The sequence below is a fragment of the Hevea brasiliensis genome, chromosome 5, assembly GCF_030052815.1.
Source record: "Hevea brasiliensis isolate MT/VB/25A 57/8 chromosome 5, ASM3005281v1, whole genome shotgun sequence".
Lineage (NCBI taxonomy): Eukaryota > Viridiplantae > Streptophyta > Magnoliopsida > Malpighiales > Euphorbiaceae > Hevea > Hevea brasiliensis.
In genome coordinates this window covers 112,730,108-112,747,935 of record NC_079497.1, presented here as the reverse complement: position 1 = coordinate 112,747,935, position 17,828 = coordinate 112,730,108, and the positions used below count along the sequence as shown (strand labels likewise).

Genomic DNA, 17,828 nt, shown 5'->3' with positions numbered 1-17,828 from the left:
TAATGATACATTAAATTTGGAGAAGAAAATCCTTTACAAATATGTTTAAGCTGCAAATAGCACTCAATATTAAAATAGTAATGCGAGATATATGGCAACATAAATTGAGTTTTTTAGTTGGAAAAATTATTATTTAGTTTATGCATTTTAATGAAATTAATTATTTAATTTTTGTATTTTAAAAAATATATTATTTAATCGTTGTATTTTGCTTTTGTTAAATTATTAATTAGTCCCTATATTTTATTTTTATTAAACTATTAAGCCTTTTCGTCAAATTTTTTGTTAGTTAATACTAATCAAACTAATATTTAATCATTCTATTTTAGTAAAATTAATTAGTTAGTCTCTATATTTTAAAAAATATTACTATTTAATCATTATTTTAGTAAAACTAATTATTTAGTCTATATATTTTAAAAACATAATATTTTGAAAAATATATTCTAAGGTAAAAATGAAAATTTTATTGTGTAGACTAAATCTGAATTTATATATATATATATTTTTTTAAATTGTTCAAGTTTTTTCATTCCTTCTGGGTATCTTTTTTGTGTTTTCTCCATTGAAAAATAATTTCTCTATATATTACTTAGAAATCTAATGGAATTGATTAACTTTTTTATGCATATAACTTGTATTAATTTCTATGAAAAGATGAAAGAGAGAATGAGGGAGAGAAGGGTTAAGGATGTAGAGGGGAAAAAATATTGGGAGGGAGAAATAAGAGAGAGTAAGTAAGAAATAAGAGGGAGAAGGTTGGTAGTTTGGGTATAAAAAATAACAGAGACTAAAGAATTAACAGAACTAAATCACAAGGACTAGCTAAAATATTTTTTAAAATATAGGGATTAACTTATTAATTTTACTAAAATAGATGAACTAAATAATAGTTTAACTAACATTAAAATCCTTTGATTAATAGAAATTTTAACGGAATGATTAAATAATTTAATAAAATCAAAATACATAAATTAAAAAATATAATTTTAAAATTACAAAGATAAAAAATTAATTTCATTAAAATATAAAGATTAAATAATTTTTTTCTTTTTAATAAAAAAAATATTAATTGAGACGAATTGAATATAATATGAATATTGATCATACTACTTTATACTATATGCATTAAGGGTACTAAAAATTAGTGTTGTTATAAAATCATAATTATAGTTATTCATTAAACTCCGCCTAAGTAGTTTGCGCTTAGCCGGTCCCAAGCCCGGGTAAAGGAGGAGGGTTGCGGTAGGTGACAACCAGCGTAAAAATTTCGTCACACCCTATGATATGGATTCAAATGATATAAACGTTGGGGCGTCCTCTACTAACGACGCGCTACATCGGAGCCCGGGTGTAGTGATAAATATGCAAGGGTGTAGGGCGTTCACCGAAAGCGACGCGCCATGCCGGCGCCCGGGTGTGGTGTTAAGTGAGCAAGGGTTCCCACATCATGGACGGGTGTGGGTAAAGAAGTTAGTCCATAGGACAGATAGTAGAACAAATAGTGGAACAGAACACAAGATAGATATAGAAAACAATAGAAGATATCATAGAAGGAGACCAATTAGGAAGGAGCAGGATAGGAGGAGGATCAGGGTTGGTACTTGGAATGTTGGATCACTTACAGGAAAATTAATGGAGCTTGTGGATACCTTGGAAAGGAGAAGGGTGAATATTGCTTGCATTCAGGAGACTAAATGGGTAGGAGAGAAAAGTAAGGAAGTGGGTAATTCAGGGTACAAACTGTGGTTTACTGGAAAGGAGAGAAATAAGAACTGAGTGGGTATAATCATAGACAGAACATTGAAAGACGCAGTAGTAGCTGTGAAAAGAGTAGGAGATAGAATTATACTAGTAAAGCTAGTACTAGAAGGAGAAACAATAAATATAGTTAGTGCTTATGCCCCACAAATAGGACTAGACAGTGAGAGTAAACAAAGGTTTTGGGAAGATATGGATGATTTAATGCAAAGCATACCGAATGAAGAGAATGTTTTCATTGGTGGAGATTTGAATGGACATATAGGAAGTGATAGGCAAGGTTATGAGAATGTTCATGGAGGTTTTGGTTTTGGCAGTCGAAATGAGGAGGGAAAAAGCATCCTGGATTTTGCTATGGCATACGACCTAATATTAGCAAATACCTACTTTATAAAAAGAGAGTCACATTTAGTGACTTTCAAAAGTGGGCAACATAGAAGCCAAATCGACTTCCTCTTAACCAGGAAGACAAATAGAGCTCTATGCAAGGATTGCAAGGTCATTCCAGGAGAGGCTTTAACAAGTCAACATAGGTTGGTAGTCTTGGATGTCAAGTTTAGGAACAATTCAAGTAAGGTTAGAAGAAATAGTGTAGCTCGAACAAAGTGGTGGGAGTTCAAAGGAGTAAAGCAAGTGAAGTTCAAAAATGAGCTTCTCGAGTCCGAAGTATGGAAGCTAGATATGGAGGCCAATGATATGTGGATACATATGGCATCAAAGATTAGAGAAGTAGCTAGAAAAGTACTTGGAGAGTCTAAAGGACATGGACCACCCTCAAAAGAGAGATGGTGGTGGAATGAGGAAGTACAAAAGGCAGTGAAAAGAAAAAGGGAATGGTATAAGAAATTACCTAAATGTGATAATAATGAGGCATATGAACAGTACAAGATAGCAAAGAAAGAGGCAAAAAGGCGCTTAGTCAAGCAAGAGCACAGCCTTTGAAAAGTTATTTGAGACACTTGGAACTAAAGAAGGTGAGAAAGATATTTATAGATTAGCAAGGAGTAGAGAAAGGAAATGTCAAGATCTCAATCAAGTTAGGTGCATTAAGGATAAAGAAGGAAAAGTGTTGGTGAAAGATGAGGACATTAAAGAAAGATGGAGAAATTATTTTAATGATCTCTTTAATAATAGTCAAAATGGTAATAGCGTGAATATAGATTATAGAATAATAGAAAAGAATGTAAATTATACTAGAAGGATTCGATCTTTAGAAGTAAAGGAAGTACTTAAGAGAATGAAAGTGGGTAAAGCCTGTGGACCCGATGAAATACCAATTGAAGTGTGGAAGTATTTGGGAGATATGGGAGTGGCATGGTTAACTAAATTATTTAATAAGATTCTAAACTCAAAGAAAATGCCTAATGAATGGAGGAAGAGTATTTTAGTACCTATTTTTAAAAATAAGGGAGACATACAGAGTTGCTCAAACTATAGGGGAATTAAACTCATGAGCCATACTATGAAGTTGTGGGAGAGAGTTGTGGAGCATCGACTACGTCATGATACTTCTATCTCTCTCAATCAATTTGGTTTCATGCCTGGTCGTTCAACTATGGAAGCGATCTTTCTCATTAGAAGCTTGATGGAGAAATATAGAGATGGGAAGAAAGATCTACACATGGTTTTTATTGATTTGGAGAAGGCTTATGATAGTGTTCCAAGAGAGATCTTATGGAATGTGTTAGAACAAAAGAGGGTATCTATTAGGTACATACAAGTATTGAAAGATATGTACGAAGGAGCAACTACTATTGTGCGCACAGTGGGAGGGGACACAAGTGATTTTCCGATCTCAATTGGATTACACCAAGGATCAGCCATAAGCCCTTACCTTTTTACATTAGTTTTAGATGAACTGACGAAACATATACAAGAGAGTATTCCTTGGTGCATGATGTTTGCGGATGATATTGTTCTGATAGATGAGACACGAGAAGGAGTCAATAGGAAGCTAGAACTTTGGAGAAGTGCTCTAGAGTCAAAGGGTTTTAAGTTAAGTAGAACGAAGAGAATACATGCATTGCAAGTTCGGTGAAGGCCAAACCGGTGATAGGGAAGGAGTTAGTTTGAATAGGGTGGTACTTGTCCCAAAGTAATCACTTTAAATATCTAGGCTCGATCCTTCAAGTAGATGGGGATGTGAGGAGGATGTTAGTCATAGGATTAAAGCCGATGGTTGAAGTGGACGTGCCACGGAGTTTTATGTGATCGTAAGATTCCCAATAAATTAAAAGGAAAATTTTACTGCATCGCCATACGACCGGCTATGTTATATGGTAGTGAGTGTTGGGCACTGAAAGAGTCGTATGCATCTAAGATAAGAGTTGCAGAGATGAGAATGTTAAGGTGGATGAGTGGCCATACTAGACTAGATAAAGTCCGTAATGAGAGTATCAGAGAAAAGGTAGGAGTGATGCCAATTGAAGATAAGTTGAGAGAAGGGAGATTGAGGTGGTTTGGTCATGTGAAGCGTAGACATACGGAGGCTCCAGTTAGACAAGTAGAGCACATTAGGTTAGAGGATAGAAAGAAAAAAATGGGTAGACCTAAATTAACTTGGAGGAGAGTAGTACAACATGACTTAGAAGCATTACACATTTCTGAGGATTTAACCCAAAATCGTTCAGAGTGGAAAAAGCAAATCCATATAGCCGACCCCAAATTTTTGGGATAAAGGCTTAGTTGAGTTGAGTTGAGTTGAGTTATTCATTAAATTAAAAAGTTAATGAATCCATTTCTTGTGAGAGAGAATGTGCAAACCTCTTAAATTATATTTATTGTTAATTAAAAAAAATGGTGGATCATAATTAATCCTAAATATCATCAAACTCAAAGATAACTATTTGAAATTAATTGCTTTTGAGAATGCCATCACATCTAATCAAGCATAGTGCATGACCAACACCTAATTAGTTATACTTTGGTCTGATTTTCTAAATTATAGATTAATAAATAAAATTCTATTATGTATAATGACTCACTGTAATTATAATATTTATTTATGATATGACATATATGATATCTACTATAATACTATAATTAATGGTTACAATACATATATTAATTTGGAAAATTATAGAATATTTCTAATGTATATAAGAGTAGTGGGTCTTATTATAATATGAAAAGTAAGTCCTATATGATTGTGAGAGATGATACATGTACACAAATACATTTAATAATTTCTCTATTGATTTTATAGTATAATTTTTCATTAGTTAGACCCTATCCATTTTCTTATTATGATATTAAAGTCTATTTAATTGGTATTTGAGCTTCTATAAGTGTTTCATGCTCTAGTTATTTCTCAAATATATTAAGAAGTGTATTAAGTACCCTGTATTGATTAGGTATGTGAATAACGTAACATATATATATGGAGAAGATAAGATAATTAGTGTATGTATAGCCAACTACTATAAATTTAAGACACAATATAAGATTTATATATTTAACTGGTAGATTCCATCATATATCTTATTTTTTAAATTCATAATAAACTATGTCTAAATAAAGAAATTTTGTATATATAGAAGATTTCAATCATCATTTTAGGAAATTTTTGCATAAATTTGGTCCATCATAAATTAAGATATAAATATTTAAGATTTATGTATTTAATAAGTACATGATACATTAAGTTTGGAGAAGAAAATCCTTTACAAATATGTTTAAGCTGCAAAGAACACTCAATATTAAAATAGTAATGCGAGATATATGGCAACATAAATTGAGTTTTTTAGTTGGAAAAATTATTATTTAGTTTATGCATTTTAATGAAATTAATTATTTAATTTTTGTATTTTAAAAAATATACTATTTAATCGTTGTATTTTGCTTTTGTTAAATTATTAATTAGTCCCTATATTTTATTTTTATTAAACTATTAAGCCTTTTCGTCAAATTTTTTGTTAGTCAATACTAATCAAACTAATATTTAATCATTCTATTTTAGTAAAATTAATTAGTTAGTCTCTATATTTTAAAAAATATTACTATTTAATCCTTATTTTAGTAAAACTAATTATTTAGTCTATATATTTTAAAAACATAATATTTTGAAAAATATATTCTAAGGTAAAAATGAAAATTTTATTGTATAGACTAAATCTGAATTTATATATATATATATATATATATATATATATATATATATATATATATATATATATATATATATATTTTTTTTTTTTTTAAATTGTTCAAGTTTTTTCATTCCTTCTCGGTATCTTTTTTGTATTTTCTCCATTGAAAAATAATTTCTCTATATATTACTTAGAAATCTAATGGAATTGATTAACTTTTTTATGCATATAACTTGTATTAATTTCTATGAAAAGATGAAAGAGAGAACGAGGGAGAGAAGGGTTAAGGATGTAGAGGGGAAAAACATTGGGAGGGAGAAATAAGAGAGAGTAAGTAAGAAATAAGAGGGAGAAGGTTGGTAGTTTGGGTATAAAAAATAACAGAGACTAAAGAATTAACAGAACTAAATCATAAGGACTAGCTAAAATATTTTTTAAAATATAAGGATTAACTTATTAATTTTACTAAAATAGATAAACTAAATAATAGTTTAACTAACATTAAAATCCTTTGATTAATAGAAATTTTAACGGAATGATTAAATAATTTAATAAAATCAAAATACATAAATTAAAAAATATACTTTTAAAATTATAAAGATAAAAAATTAATTTCATTAAAATATAAAGATTAAATAATTTTTTTCTTTTTAATAAAAAAATATTAATTGAGACGAATTGAATATAATATGAATATTTATCATACTACTTTATACTATATGCATTAAGGGTACTAAAAATTAGTGTTGTTATAAAATCATAATTATAGTTATTCATTAAATTAAAAAGTTAATGAATCCATTTCTTATGAGAGAGAATGTGCAAACCTCTTAAATTATATTTATTGTTAATTAAAAAAAATGGTGGATCATAATTAATCCTAAATATCATCAAACTCAAAGATAACTATTTGAAATTAATTGCTCTTAATTGAGAATGCCATCACATCTAATCAAGCATAGTGCATGACCAACACCTAATTAGTTATACTTTGGTCTGATTTTCTAAATTATAGATTAATAAATAAAATTCTATTATGTATAATGACTCACTGTAATTATAATATTATAATAAATTAAATTAAAACAAAACAAAAATGGAATAATTTTATTATTTAATTATATATATATAAAGTGAAAATTATAAAGATGTATATAGTCTCTAAATATAAAATAGACAAATATATATTTAAAAAAATATATATAGAAATAAAATCCATATTTTTATTTTTTATTTTTTTGATTTACTACATAAAATGATCATTGATCAGTATCATATTTGTTTTTATTAAATTTAATTTATCATAATCAACTCGGATTACTTAATTTAAAATATAAAATATATAATAAAATTTATTTATTAAATGTATAATTTTTATTATAAATCAGATAAAAATTTTCAAGACATGCAGATATTATTCAATCAGTATACAAAACCTGTAATCTCTTAATGCAACGATACGAGACAAGAATCAAAGAAAATATAAAAATTTTCTCGGTGGATCCTATTTTTTCACCTTTCTCCAGAGATCCCCCCACCATAATTAGCTTGCAGTAGCATAGTATATGTTTGGCTTGTAGTGGAGTCAGGTCTAAGAGATAAGTGTAGAGAGAGTCTGCAATTAATTAATGGGAGAGCCCCTTTTTATTTTTTATTTTAAGTTCCTTTTTTGAATTTTTTGTTTTACATAGAAGAGCAGATCTGTACGTGAAAGTGTGAGGCCCTGACTTGATCATAACGGCACGTTGAAGAGAGGAGGAAAGCCCATAAGAGTGGAAGAGATGAATACAACGAAATCTCTAAACCGACATACACTGTTAACCTGAATAAATTTTAACTGAAATTAGTGATTTTATATATTTAAATATTTATTATAATTTAAAAATAATTATAAATTAAAAAAATAGAATCCAACCCCGATTAATGTAAAAATCAAATAAATATATATATAGTTTTGTAATTTAATATGTTGATCTTTGATTTAAATACCGTTAAAACGGACTTTGTCAATTTAGTTTGGTGAAATATGATCAATTCACCTAAACCAACTCATGTACAACCCTACAGTGACAGAGGTCACTGCTTAGCTGCCTACCAATTGATGGTTGTTCTTTCTTCTGCATTATTTCTTTCTCTTTGAAATTGATCATTATACTTTCTTCTGCATTAATTAAAGGTGATCATTTCTGAATTATTGGTAATTAACTATATATAATAATAATAATTAAATCTTAATCTCAAATTAATAGGTTCATTTTAAAAATTCTTTTTCATTATTCAGCTTCATATTTCAATTAAAATAAAAATAATTATCAATTGTCATGAGAATCAAATATTAACATTCATCCCAAAATAGCATTACTTGAGATTGGAACACTTCTAAATATAAAGCTTGAGATTCAATACATGCAAGTGCATGGATGTTTTTATGTTTTACTTCTAGTGGTGAAAGGAGCAGCAAGAGTTACCTTTCCATGGAAAGCAAGAAACAAAAGCCAAGGGTTTGGAAGTTGAAAAACATTGGCATAGTGTTACTTTATTTGTCTGAATATTTCCATATATAATCAATTGAAATTTCCTAAACAAAGAAAAGAGCAGAAAATTTATTGGTTGCTTGCTTAAGACAGAGTATACCCAAACAGTTTTAACAAAATTCCAGGAATAAAGCTGTATTCTTGGGATTAACCATTTACCCCTCTGCCACTGCCACACTTGTGCAGAGTTCAATACTGTTTACTGCTTAGTTGATGAAAAATCACTATGCAATTGGCTGGCAGAGGGAAGGTTTTCTATGGCCATTAACCTTCAGTAGATAGAATTTCATTGCAATCTTGAAAGGTTTCTGTGAGCTTCAAGAATAACCTCCTGGGTGCTGACAGCATCAGTTGAACTCTGATTAACTGAGCTAATCCTTGGATTTTGATGGGTGTGTATGGTGAGTCTACCATTGGACTAGCTTCAGCAACTGTTGCTGCTACTGCTACTGCTACTGCTACTGTTACCATCACTTCTGGTGATGATTATAATGGCAATGATTAAGACAAATGATGATGAAATGCATGCGACTTTGAAGCCCACAAACAAAACCTAATTCTTGATGGTTTTTGTTATTGTTTTCAAACCCAGAAAAAGGACATCACCAGCCTGGGCTATGACCTAACCAAAATTGACACTAGAAAGAAATTGTTACCAGTAATTCTATTACGTATTGTAATAAGTATTCAGAGCTTATAATTGTGAAGATATGAAGCTATATGCATCCCAAAAGATCAACAGAAATAATTGTTTACCCAATTAAAAACAAGAATTACTGGTACGTGACTTTGTCATTTTCAAACAAGAATCAAAACTAGCCTTGCTTAAGGGTCTTTTTTTTTTTTTTCCCTAAAATCTGCTCGTTTCATGCGTATTCATTGATGGGTTTTTAAGAATTTCCGAAGGACAATCAATTATTAAAAGGCTCAGCTTTTGGGATGCAATTTAAGCTATAAATCTCATGCATTGATTTCTCTAACAGGTTGGAGCAACAAAGGCAGGCAATTAGCCAGCAAAGTAGTAAAAATTTCACAGCCTAAAACAGAACAACGGGAGGGAGAGAGGATAGGACATGAAGGGCAGACCTAAAAGAAGAGGTCTAGGTCACAGAAAATGTCAAGCAATGAGTGGTCCTTGCTAAGCTGGGAAACTTTAAATTTAAAACCTGTTGAAGAAACCCATCACAACGAAACATAGAGAAGGGGCGTCCTATTAAAATGAGCTTCAACTTTCAATGGTGGTCCCAAATGAGGCCAACGAAACCCCTTTTTTTTCTTAAATTTTGCATCTGCTGAAAATTTGAGACTAATTTAATAATGAAACTTGCACACGCCACTTTCAGTCTAAAACTGAACCATTTCACCAAAGATTACTGCATACTTTAATTGTACATGGGCGGCGCCGGATACGGTGGACCAAGGCCTAAAATTTTAGCCATTTGTACAATCCAAAAACAACACAAACCATTTAAGTTTTCTGGAATTCAATCAATACATAAACCATGTGATCCCATAACATTAACCATAATGCAAACAGATGCAAGCATATTTCTAGCCTCCTAGGTTAAACTTCAAAACAAATGGAGAAAATAAAGGGTAAGAAGCCTACAAAATCAAGTGCGATAAATTGCTTAGGTTGAATTCATTCTGTTCAACAAATTTGCTACAGAAGTGCTTAAATAAATGAATTCCCAAATGTGCAAAACAATCCATTACCATGAAAACTTATGGTATCTATGGGTATGGATAGATATGGATACAACAATAAAACCCTCTAGATGCTTTATATCTATAATGGGCAAAGCAAATCATACAGATAAAGGTGATAACCGCAGCTATAATTGTCTGAAAATATTAATCGGCTGCAATCTAAGAAGATGACAACCAACTCTGTAACATTGTTGTATGTCTGTTACAACATGAACAGTTGCCGGATACCTCAAGAGTAAAGTGAGAAAAAGAAGCTACACTTTCTTTTTTCTGGTAATAATACAAAAGTTCCTGCCACAAAAATCCAACGATTGTTGCTTAATCAATCCTTTTGTTCAGACTCCAGGCTTAGTCCAAGCCAAAGGAATCACTATTACCAATCACTTCTGACAGGTAGATGATGAAAATAACAAATTTGAGTACATATCACCAAATTCAAGCCAAAACTCCCTATCTGTGGTCCATAACAGCTTAGCATAAAGCAACCAACAAAGTCCATGAACCTACCCATAGAAAGTGTCAATTTTGCATAGGAAATAGTTCATGCTGACAATTTTATAGCTAGAGGATGCAACTCAATTCAAGCTGGCACCAACTGAAATCCTAACCGCAAAATGATTGTTGCAATTTTCAGACAAGAAGCAAAACAATCTACCTATTGGATTGGCCAACACAACCAAAACAATTACAGAGCCAATCAGTTACTAGTTATTGACCCTATTTCAAAAACACAAGTAAACATAAACAGAGAATCTAATGGAACTCTCTGAAACAGAAAATGAAACCAAAGGATCCCCAAGTCAGTAGAACTTATCAAAAGGAAAAAAGAGGGAAGAGACAACAATGTACAGGGAACTAAAAGTGCTTTGACAAAGGCAGTTCTGTTTGGCGCTTTGCATGCTTCTTAAACAGCTTTCATCTGAACAACATGAACAAAAAACCTTGCAGGGGTTTAAAGACAGGGAACTACGAGTTTCCACAATTGTTATTAACTCGAGGCAGTGGTAAATAATCAACTTACTCTTCCTACGCATTAACACCATCTATAAAGCTAACTGTTAAATTTTCACGTGTGATATACAACAAACAAATCTGATTGTATGCAACAATCTAAACATTACTGATCAGCATGGCACAATGTAATACTTACCCAATTCACAGCGAAGGGCAAACCAATTGACCCAAGCACTGAGACCAACCAGAGTAATTCTGCTAAACTAAAGAGTAAAACTGGCTGAGAGTATCACGAGACAAGAGGTCAACTTGAGCCCGTAGTGCTCATAATGTTTTACAGGATCACCACACTATTAATAAAATTATCCCATCCTTGATAAAAGGTAATTTTCAAATATCAAATTTTACAAAATATACCATAATTGCAATTGATAATGCAAAACAAAACAAATCATTTCTCACGCACAGACATACAAACATAGGTTGCAGTTATCAGCCATTGAAGTTTTGACCAAGTCATGTATAATAAACGAATGAGATAATGGTACTTATAAGTTTTGACAAAACTTAAGAATTGTAACTCAATTGCATCAAACTAACTAATGAAATGCTTAACAGAAAGCACCAGCAAGAGCAAGGAGGCAAATCAAAGCATTTTCTGTGAACCCTATCTGCAAAGGTATAAAATGAAACAAAACTGGATCAAATACAGCAGCAAGATTACATTACCATTGAGGACATACACCTACTTCAAAAAAAAAAAGAAAAAAAGGAAAGGTATGATGACATCCTCTAAAACATGAAATACCTACAAAAGTACAAGCTGTATAATGAAAACCCAACTGGAAACTTCTGGGATCATTGACAATACTAAAGAACATGGCGTTTGTGTTCAGGCTACTTCAAAACCTCTCTTCTTTTACGCTGCTTGAGATCACTGGGGATAATAAAAACTGAATCTACACAAAGCCCACCTTTGGAATGTGTGCAATCAATCTGTTTCATGGAAAATTGGACCTCGGTGAAAGGTTCTGAGTCAGTGACAACAAATTCACCTACCTTGTACTCTAACCACAATCCACGTTTATGGTTGCCATTTGCTTCTTGTTCAGCCTCATCTAAACAACTTTCAGATGATGCTTGCTGACCATTAGAAGTAGACAACTCAAAACGTACTGGCTTTATACCCCAACCATGAGTGTGCTCAAAACTGCACACACGTCGTCCCAACCTTTTGGCAAATCTTCCAAGGTGAAGCCTGAAGGATAGAGTATAGATATCAGCTGGAAAAGGAAACTTTACAACTCCATCTACTTCAAACCACCATATTTGCTGCAAATAGGCCACAACATTGAATCTGCAAAAAAGACACAAAAAAATTCACTGTTAAAATCTTTAAAAGCATCATACTTTGTTAAAAAGAATTGCTGTAGGACACATGAATAGACAACTAGGACAAAAAAATTCTTCAAGGAAAGTCATTCAAGTTACTCTACATATGAAGCACCAAAGCAGATACAGTAATTACTCCGATAACTGATCATATTAAGTAAATTTTTATATTTTTGCTAAGAGAAAATTGATGAAAGATGCAGCAATCCTTGAAAAACCACATACAGCTATCTTTCTGATAACATAGTGTACATGGTGTGAGAAATATTTAGAATTCATATCAAAAACCCCTAAGGCCCAAAGTTTTATTCTCTACGTCCACCAACAAATAAAAGCTGATAGAAATGAAGGATTTTCCTTTTTTCCACAATGGAGGGAGAGAGGAATTGGTGTTTAGATCATGCATTCTCAAATCAACATTGCAAAAAGCCCACTTGTCAATCAAAAATGCCAAATATAAAATGTGGCATGGCCCTCATACAGTCAAGAGTTTCCTATGGCTTACACTTTATTACATATAATTTTAACAATGATAAAGAGATTTCTTGGGGTTTTAGTTCCAAATCCTTTATGCCAAAGATGCTATGATTATAAAGAAACCTATGCATTGCAAGAATAAGACTTTGAAAAGGGAATGCGACGAAAGCTAGAGGACAGAAGATTACAGGAGATTTCTACTCAATAAATATTGGAAATTCATGCGGTTTTCAATATCTCAGTTCAGGCCGGTTGTTTTGCAGAGATGGATTGGCCCTTGCTTGGCATGGTAACTTGGTCCCAGACATACCAAATTTACCTGTATCTTTTTAAAAAAAAAAAATTAAAAAAATAAAAATCTCTAGCAATAAACTAAACCAAAAATATTCATCAGGATCAAAGGCCATGTTTAGATACTATCATCAAAGGTATTACAAAATATAGCTCGTGTAAAACAAGAAGAAGAAGGATCAAGAGAAACAAATTCCCAATTTTAATGATTCTTAATTGTCAATAATATCATAATAAAAGTCTCCAATAAAATACGTAAAAATAGGTATTTATAGTTTATCAACTAGTCCTTTTAGTAACTAATTAGGAATACTAAACCAAAACAAAATAGGACCACTAAAGCAAACTCAAACTAGGAAAATAATAATAAACCTAATAGAATTCCTTATTAATAGAACTCTAAACTTTCTAATTCTACAACGAATATAATTCCTAAATTTAGTCGTCTTCTAATACTGCATCATTCTCCTATAGTTGAAGAAAACTCGACCTCGAGTATTATAATTGGAAAATCAAGCACTGGATTTGAAGAATAAAGAACTTTATCTTTTTTTATGTTAGAAATGAGATTGAGAAGAAGAATTTCATGCACTATTTGCATCCTTGGAAATGTCTGAACATAGAAAATCAATCAAAACAATAGCTGGAAGGCCCTTTGATTCACTAGGAATGAAAGAATTTGAAAAATGTTCAATCTTCTTTGTCGCCTCCTTAGCTTGATTTTCTTCAATTTCGAGGCTAGTTTTCATAACCTTTTCTTGTTCAGCTTCCTCAACTTCTTTTCCCAGAACAAGGTCTTCAACATGCATTTCTGGAACTAGTTCTTCAACATGTGAATATTCAACAACCAAAACTTCAAGTTTTTCAATTTTAGCTTCCAATAGTTCTTGTTCTTCATCTTCAAATTGCTTTTCTGATTCAAACAGCATTTTTGTACTTGCCTTAAATCTTTAACAACTCTTGATAACTAATCAAACTTTTCTTTCAGTCCTAATATCACAACAAACTCTGCTTTCAATTTAAAGATTCTTGATATCGCATATTCTTTCTCCCATGCTTCAAGTTCTTTTTCCCTGACTCATTAAATTTGTTGGATATCTCGATATTTATAATATAAATAATTACATATGTAGGGAAAACTAAATAAGCAAAATAACCTTGGGCAATAAAATCTGAAAATCCCCTTCTAGCCAACAGCATGAGGAAAATTAGACTACAAACTAGGAAAAGGAGTTCAGTTCAGATGGCACCTACACTATAAGAAAGAAGCTGCATGAGAAAAACATGTTGATGATGATTCCAGCCCCACCCAAGTATGCCCCCACCCCACATCATTCTTCTTCCTCTGCTTTTTTTTTTTTTTTGGGCCCCTCTCTAGGTTATTTTGGCCACTACAAAACAAATCCTTATTGGTTTTGTACAAACAATAAAAGTGTGAACACAAATCAGCTGTAATGAACTTATCATATTAGTGGCATAAAATCCAATATGTAATAGTTGATGCATTATGTAATGGACAATATCTAATACCCTGTAACAACCCACCATCTCCGCTCCCCACTATCCCCATCATTTCTCACCACGTCCAACAAAAAATTCACCCTATTTACCTTTTCTTTATTCATCTCTCTCCCCCCCAACCCCCCCCCTTCCTTTTTTTTTCTTCCTTCCCTTCCATTTATCTCAGGTAATACATTTTCAAAATTTCTTTCAATTTTATCTACCACAAGCATTGCTTGTGTTATTAGTAAAAAAAAAAAAAAGAAAGAAAAGAAAACCTGATGAAGTTCACTACTAAAGCCAGATAAGTATTATACAACTGGCAGGTTCTCAAGAAACTCGAGATTCAAACATTTCTTAACTCACATAACCAACAGCTTCTATTTGTGGAGCACAGGGGCTTATAGTTAAGCACAATAATTAGTCAAATCCAACTACAATCCAAGATGTAAAACTGTCCTACCCAGGCACAATAAAATTTGTTCATCATAAGAAAAGAGCACAAAAGTCCATCATGATCTAAGTATAGAAAACTATGAAATCATAAGGCCAGAACCAAAGTATCATATCCACATGATTTGGCTAAACCAAACTCATTTGAAACTGATGAAAATTTCAACACCGCTAAACCTACTTGATGGCAACATGGACATAGAAATTGAGAAACAAAATTATTTTGTTTCAAGCCTCTTTGCTACTCTCTCTCTCTCTCTCTCTCTCTACACACACATATAGATATTAATATTATCTTTTATTAGAACCTAATTCTTGGACATTAGTCATATTCTTGGTTTGATGGCTAAAGTTTGCTAATTTGCTTTAAAATGCAATAAAATAAATAAATAAATAAACCCACAATAGATCTTCTCAGATCCACATAAGAATTTTCCAAAAGGGCAAAGAAAAGAAAGCCTCATTTTGTGAAACGCAGCAAAAAGCAGAAATAAATGCACACACATTGACCACTATCAAGTGTTAAGGTGTTGCTGCCATATTTAACACATCTATTTAGCCTCCTCAGGACTTTCTTCAAAATTCCCAAAACCCTGATACCAAGTTTTTATCAAAAGAAATAAATCACATCACTTCCGGCATCATTCCAATCATAAAATTATTTCAATAGGACTAGAAAAACTTAAATAATCTCTCCACAATTATTTAACTCCCTAATTAAGCCATTGTCACACCTAATAAAATAAACATCAATCATCATAATTCAGTTTAAACCAACCTAGATTCTTCAGTGGGAACCCAATTCCAATATCTTCGGTCCTCAATCCCCGTTATCGCCATCCCTTTGGCCGATATCGACATACATACCCTTCCCGTTACTCTATCCAACCATACCTCCTGCCCAAAAAGAAACAAACATTTAAAAAAAAAAAAAACTACCGCTAAGACTACACCACAAGCGACTTGACGGTAAATGAAAGAAACTAACCTTATTGCCATCGTCAAAGGGAATGGGCCGCGAGAGAAGAGCAAAGATGTCCTTCTTGGATAAGTTCTGGTACCGTTCGGGAGGAAGCAAATCGAGCAGATCTTGATAATTAGGCGGCAACTTCTTCTCCCAAACTGAATCAGAGGATGCGGCACCTCTAAACGCGGTGTTCAATCGAGCAAGATTACAAATCTCCGGTGGCGTCAAGTAAGTAAACACGCACGCCACACAGCTTTCCGGTATATCTCCGAGTCCCGGACCCATGGCCGCCCCGTTGGCTCCCTCCGTCAGGTTCGATAGCGACGCACCCATGGTCCCCTCCCACCCCTTCCCCTGCCCCTTCCTTCTCTGCTCTTCTTCACAGAATTTAATTAGTATGTAGCTAATTTAAGAATTTGTGTGGGTGTGAGTTGGGTCTTTGTTTAGGCCATCTCAGGAGTGTTTGGTCGACGAGAAAATGGAGGAGTAGCGAAGTATTTTTTCGTGTATCTCATTTTAATATAGTTTTCTTTTTTTTCCAGGAAAGCGAAGAAAAATCAGAGAAAATGAAGGTTTTTAACGAGATCGACAGGGAGAGAGTTGAGTGGGGGCTTGGTGGGTGGTGGGGTCCATAACCAGGGAATGAGCCCGTCTGTTTCTCTTGAGCCAGGAATGCTACAGCCATGAATATTGGAAATTTTTTCTTGGGTTTTTAAATTAACTTAAAATTTTCGAATTTCTAAATTTTAAATTCAGAAAAATTTCATAATATTTAATAATAAAGGTAAAAATAAATTAATTATTATAATTATAAAGCCAATAAAATTTATTTTTAATTTTAAAATATAGTTATGAGATTACAATAAAAATTAATAATACATTATATATAATTTCAGATGAGATTTAAAAAATAGAAATTTAAATTTAAATATTTTAAATAAATTATATATTTTTAATTATTAAATTAAGTTATATTAGACTAGTATTTAAGAAATTTAATATGAGTTATAATAGTTGGTTTTTTAAAATTATTTTAATAATTAATTTATTTTTATTTGGAATTTTTTTTTAATATTTGGAATTTTTTTCAGAGAAGAAAATATGGAATGGCTGTTGTTTGTTGCAAGCTGTAATTCTCCGACATAAATTTGGATAGACCAAAACCTTATCCACTTGGAGAATTTCAATAAAAGAAAAAAGAAAAGTCTTTTATTATCACAGGTACCAACCCCAAGAAATCATGTGATGAAAATCCCTTATTTTATATTAAAAAAATTATTATAAATATAAATAATAAATTAATATTTTAAAAGGATATATAATTTATGATATTTTGTTTCCCATCTTTTATTTTGTTACGTTTTATATTAATGATTCATCTATCAAGTGAAGTGGGACAAAGATCAAGCAGAGCTAGCCTCGATCGGTCGGTGTTGATTTTGGGTTAGAATTTGAAGTTTTAGTTTAATATTCAAAGAAATTAAAATCAATTTAATTAAATTCAATAATTGAAATTTTGAAATTTTATTTAAAAAATTCAATTTTAGTGAAAGAAATTACAAAATTCTTTTTTTATGGGAGATAATTACAAAACCTATGGACCTTTTAATCATTGGCTGTTTGAAAGATTTTTTCTCAAAATAAACCCACCCACCAAGCCCTTATTTTTTATTTTCTTTTTGTTCTAGGTTATAATACCAG

At 31.7% G+C, this 17,828-nt stretch overlaps 1 protein-coding gene across 1 annotated transcript; it reads right to left on the bottom strand.

Moving 5' to 3' along the window:
• Nucleotides 1-11,745: 11,745 nt before the first annotated feature.
• Nucleotides 11,746-16,722, bottom strand: LOC110668931 (F-box protein PP2-A15). The gene is made up of 3 exons (XM_021830351.2): nt 16,149-16,722; nt 15,939-16,057; nt 11,746-12,404 (listed from the first exon to the last, which is right to left on the bottom strand). Exons 1-3 carry the CDS (start codon nt 16,458-16,460, stop codon nt 11,945-11,947), a joined length of 891 nt encoding a protein of 296 aa, XP_021686043.1. The 5' UTR covers nt 16,461-16,722; the 3' UTR covers nt 11,746-11,944.
• Nucleotides 16,723-17,828: the final 1,106 nt, after the last annotated feature.

Excerpts from the sequence above, each read along its gene's own strand:
- LOC110668931 (XM_021830351.2), bottom strand. The coding sequence starts at position 16,460 with ATGGGTGCGTCGCTATCGAACCTGACGGAGGGAGCCAACGGGGCGGCC. Across the intron at positions 16,058-16,148 it reads CCTTTGACGATGGCAATAAG|GAGGTATGGTTGGATAGAGT; the intron begins GTTAGTTTCTTT and ends CTTTTTGGGCAG. Across the intron at positions 12,405-15,938 it reads GTTCCCACTGAAGAATCTAG|ATTCAATGTTGTGGCCTATT; the intron begins GTTGGTTTAAAC and ends TCTTTTTTGCAG.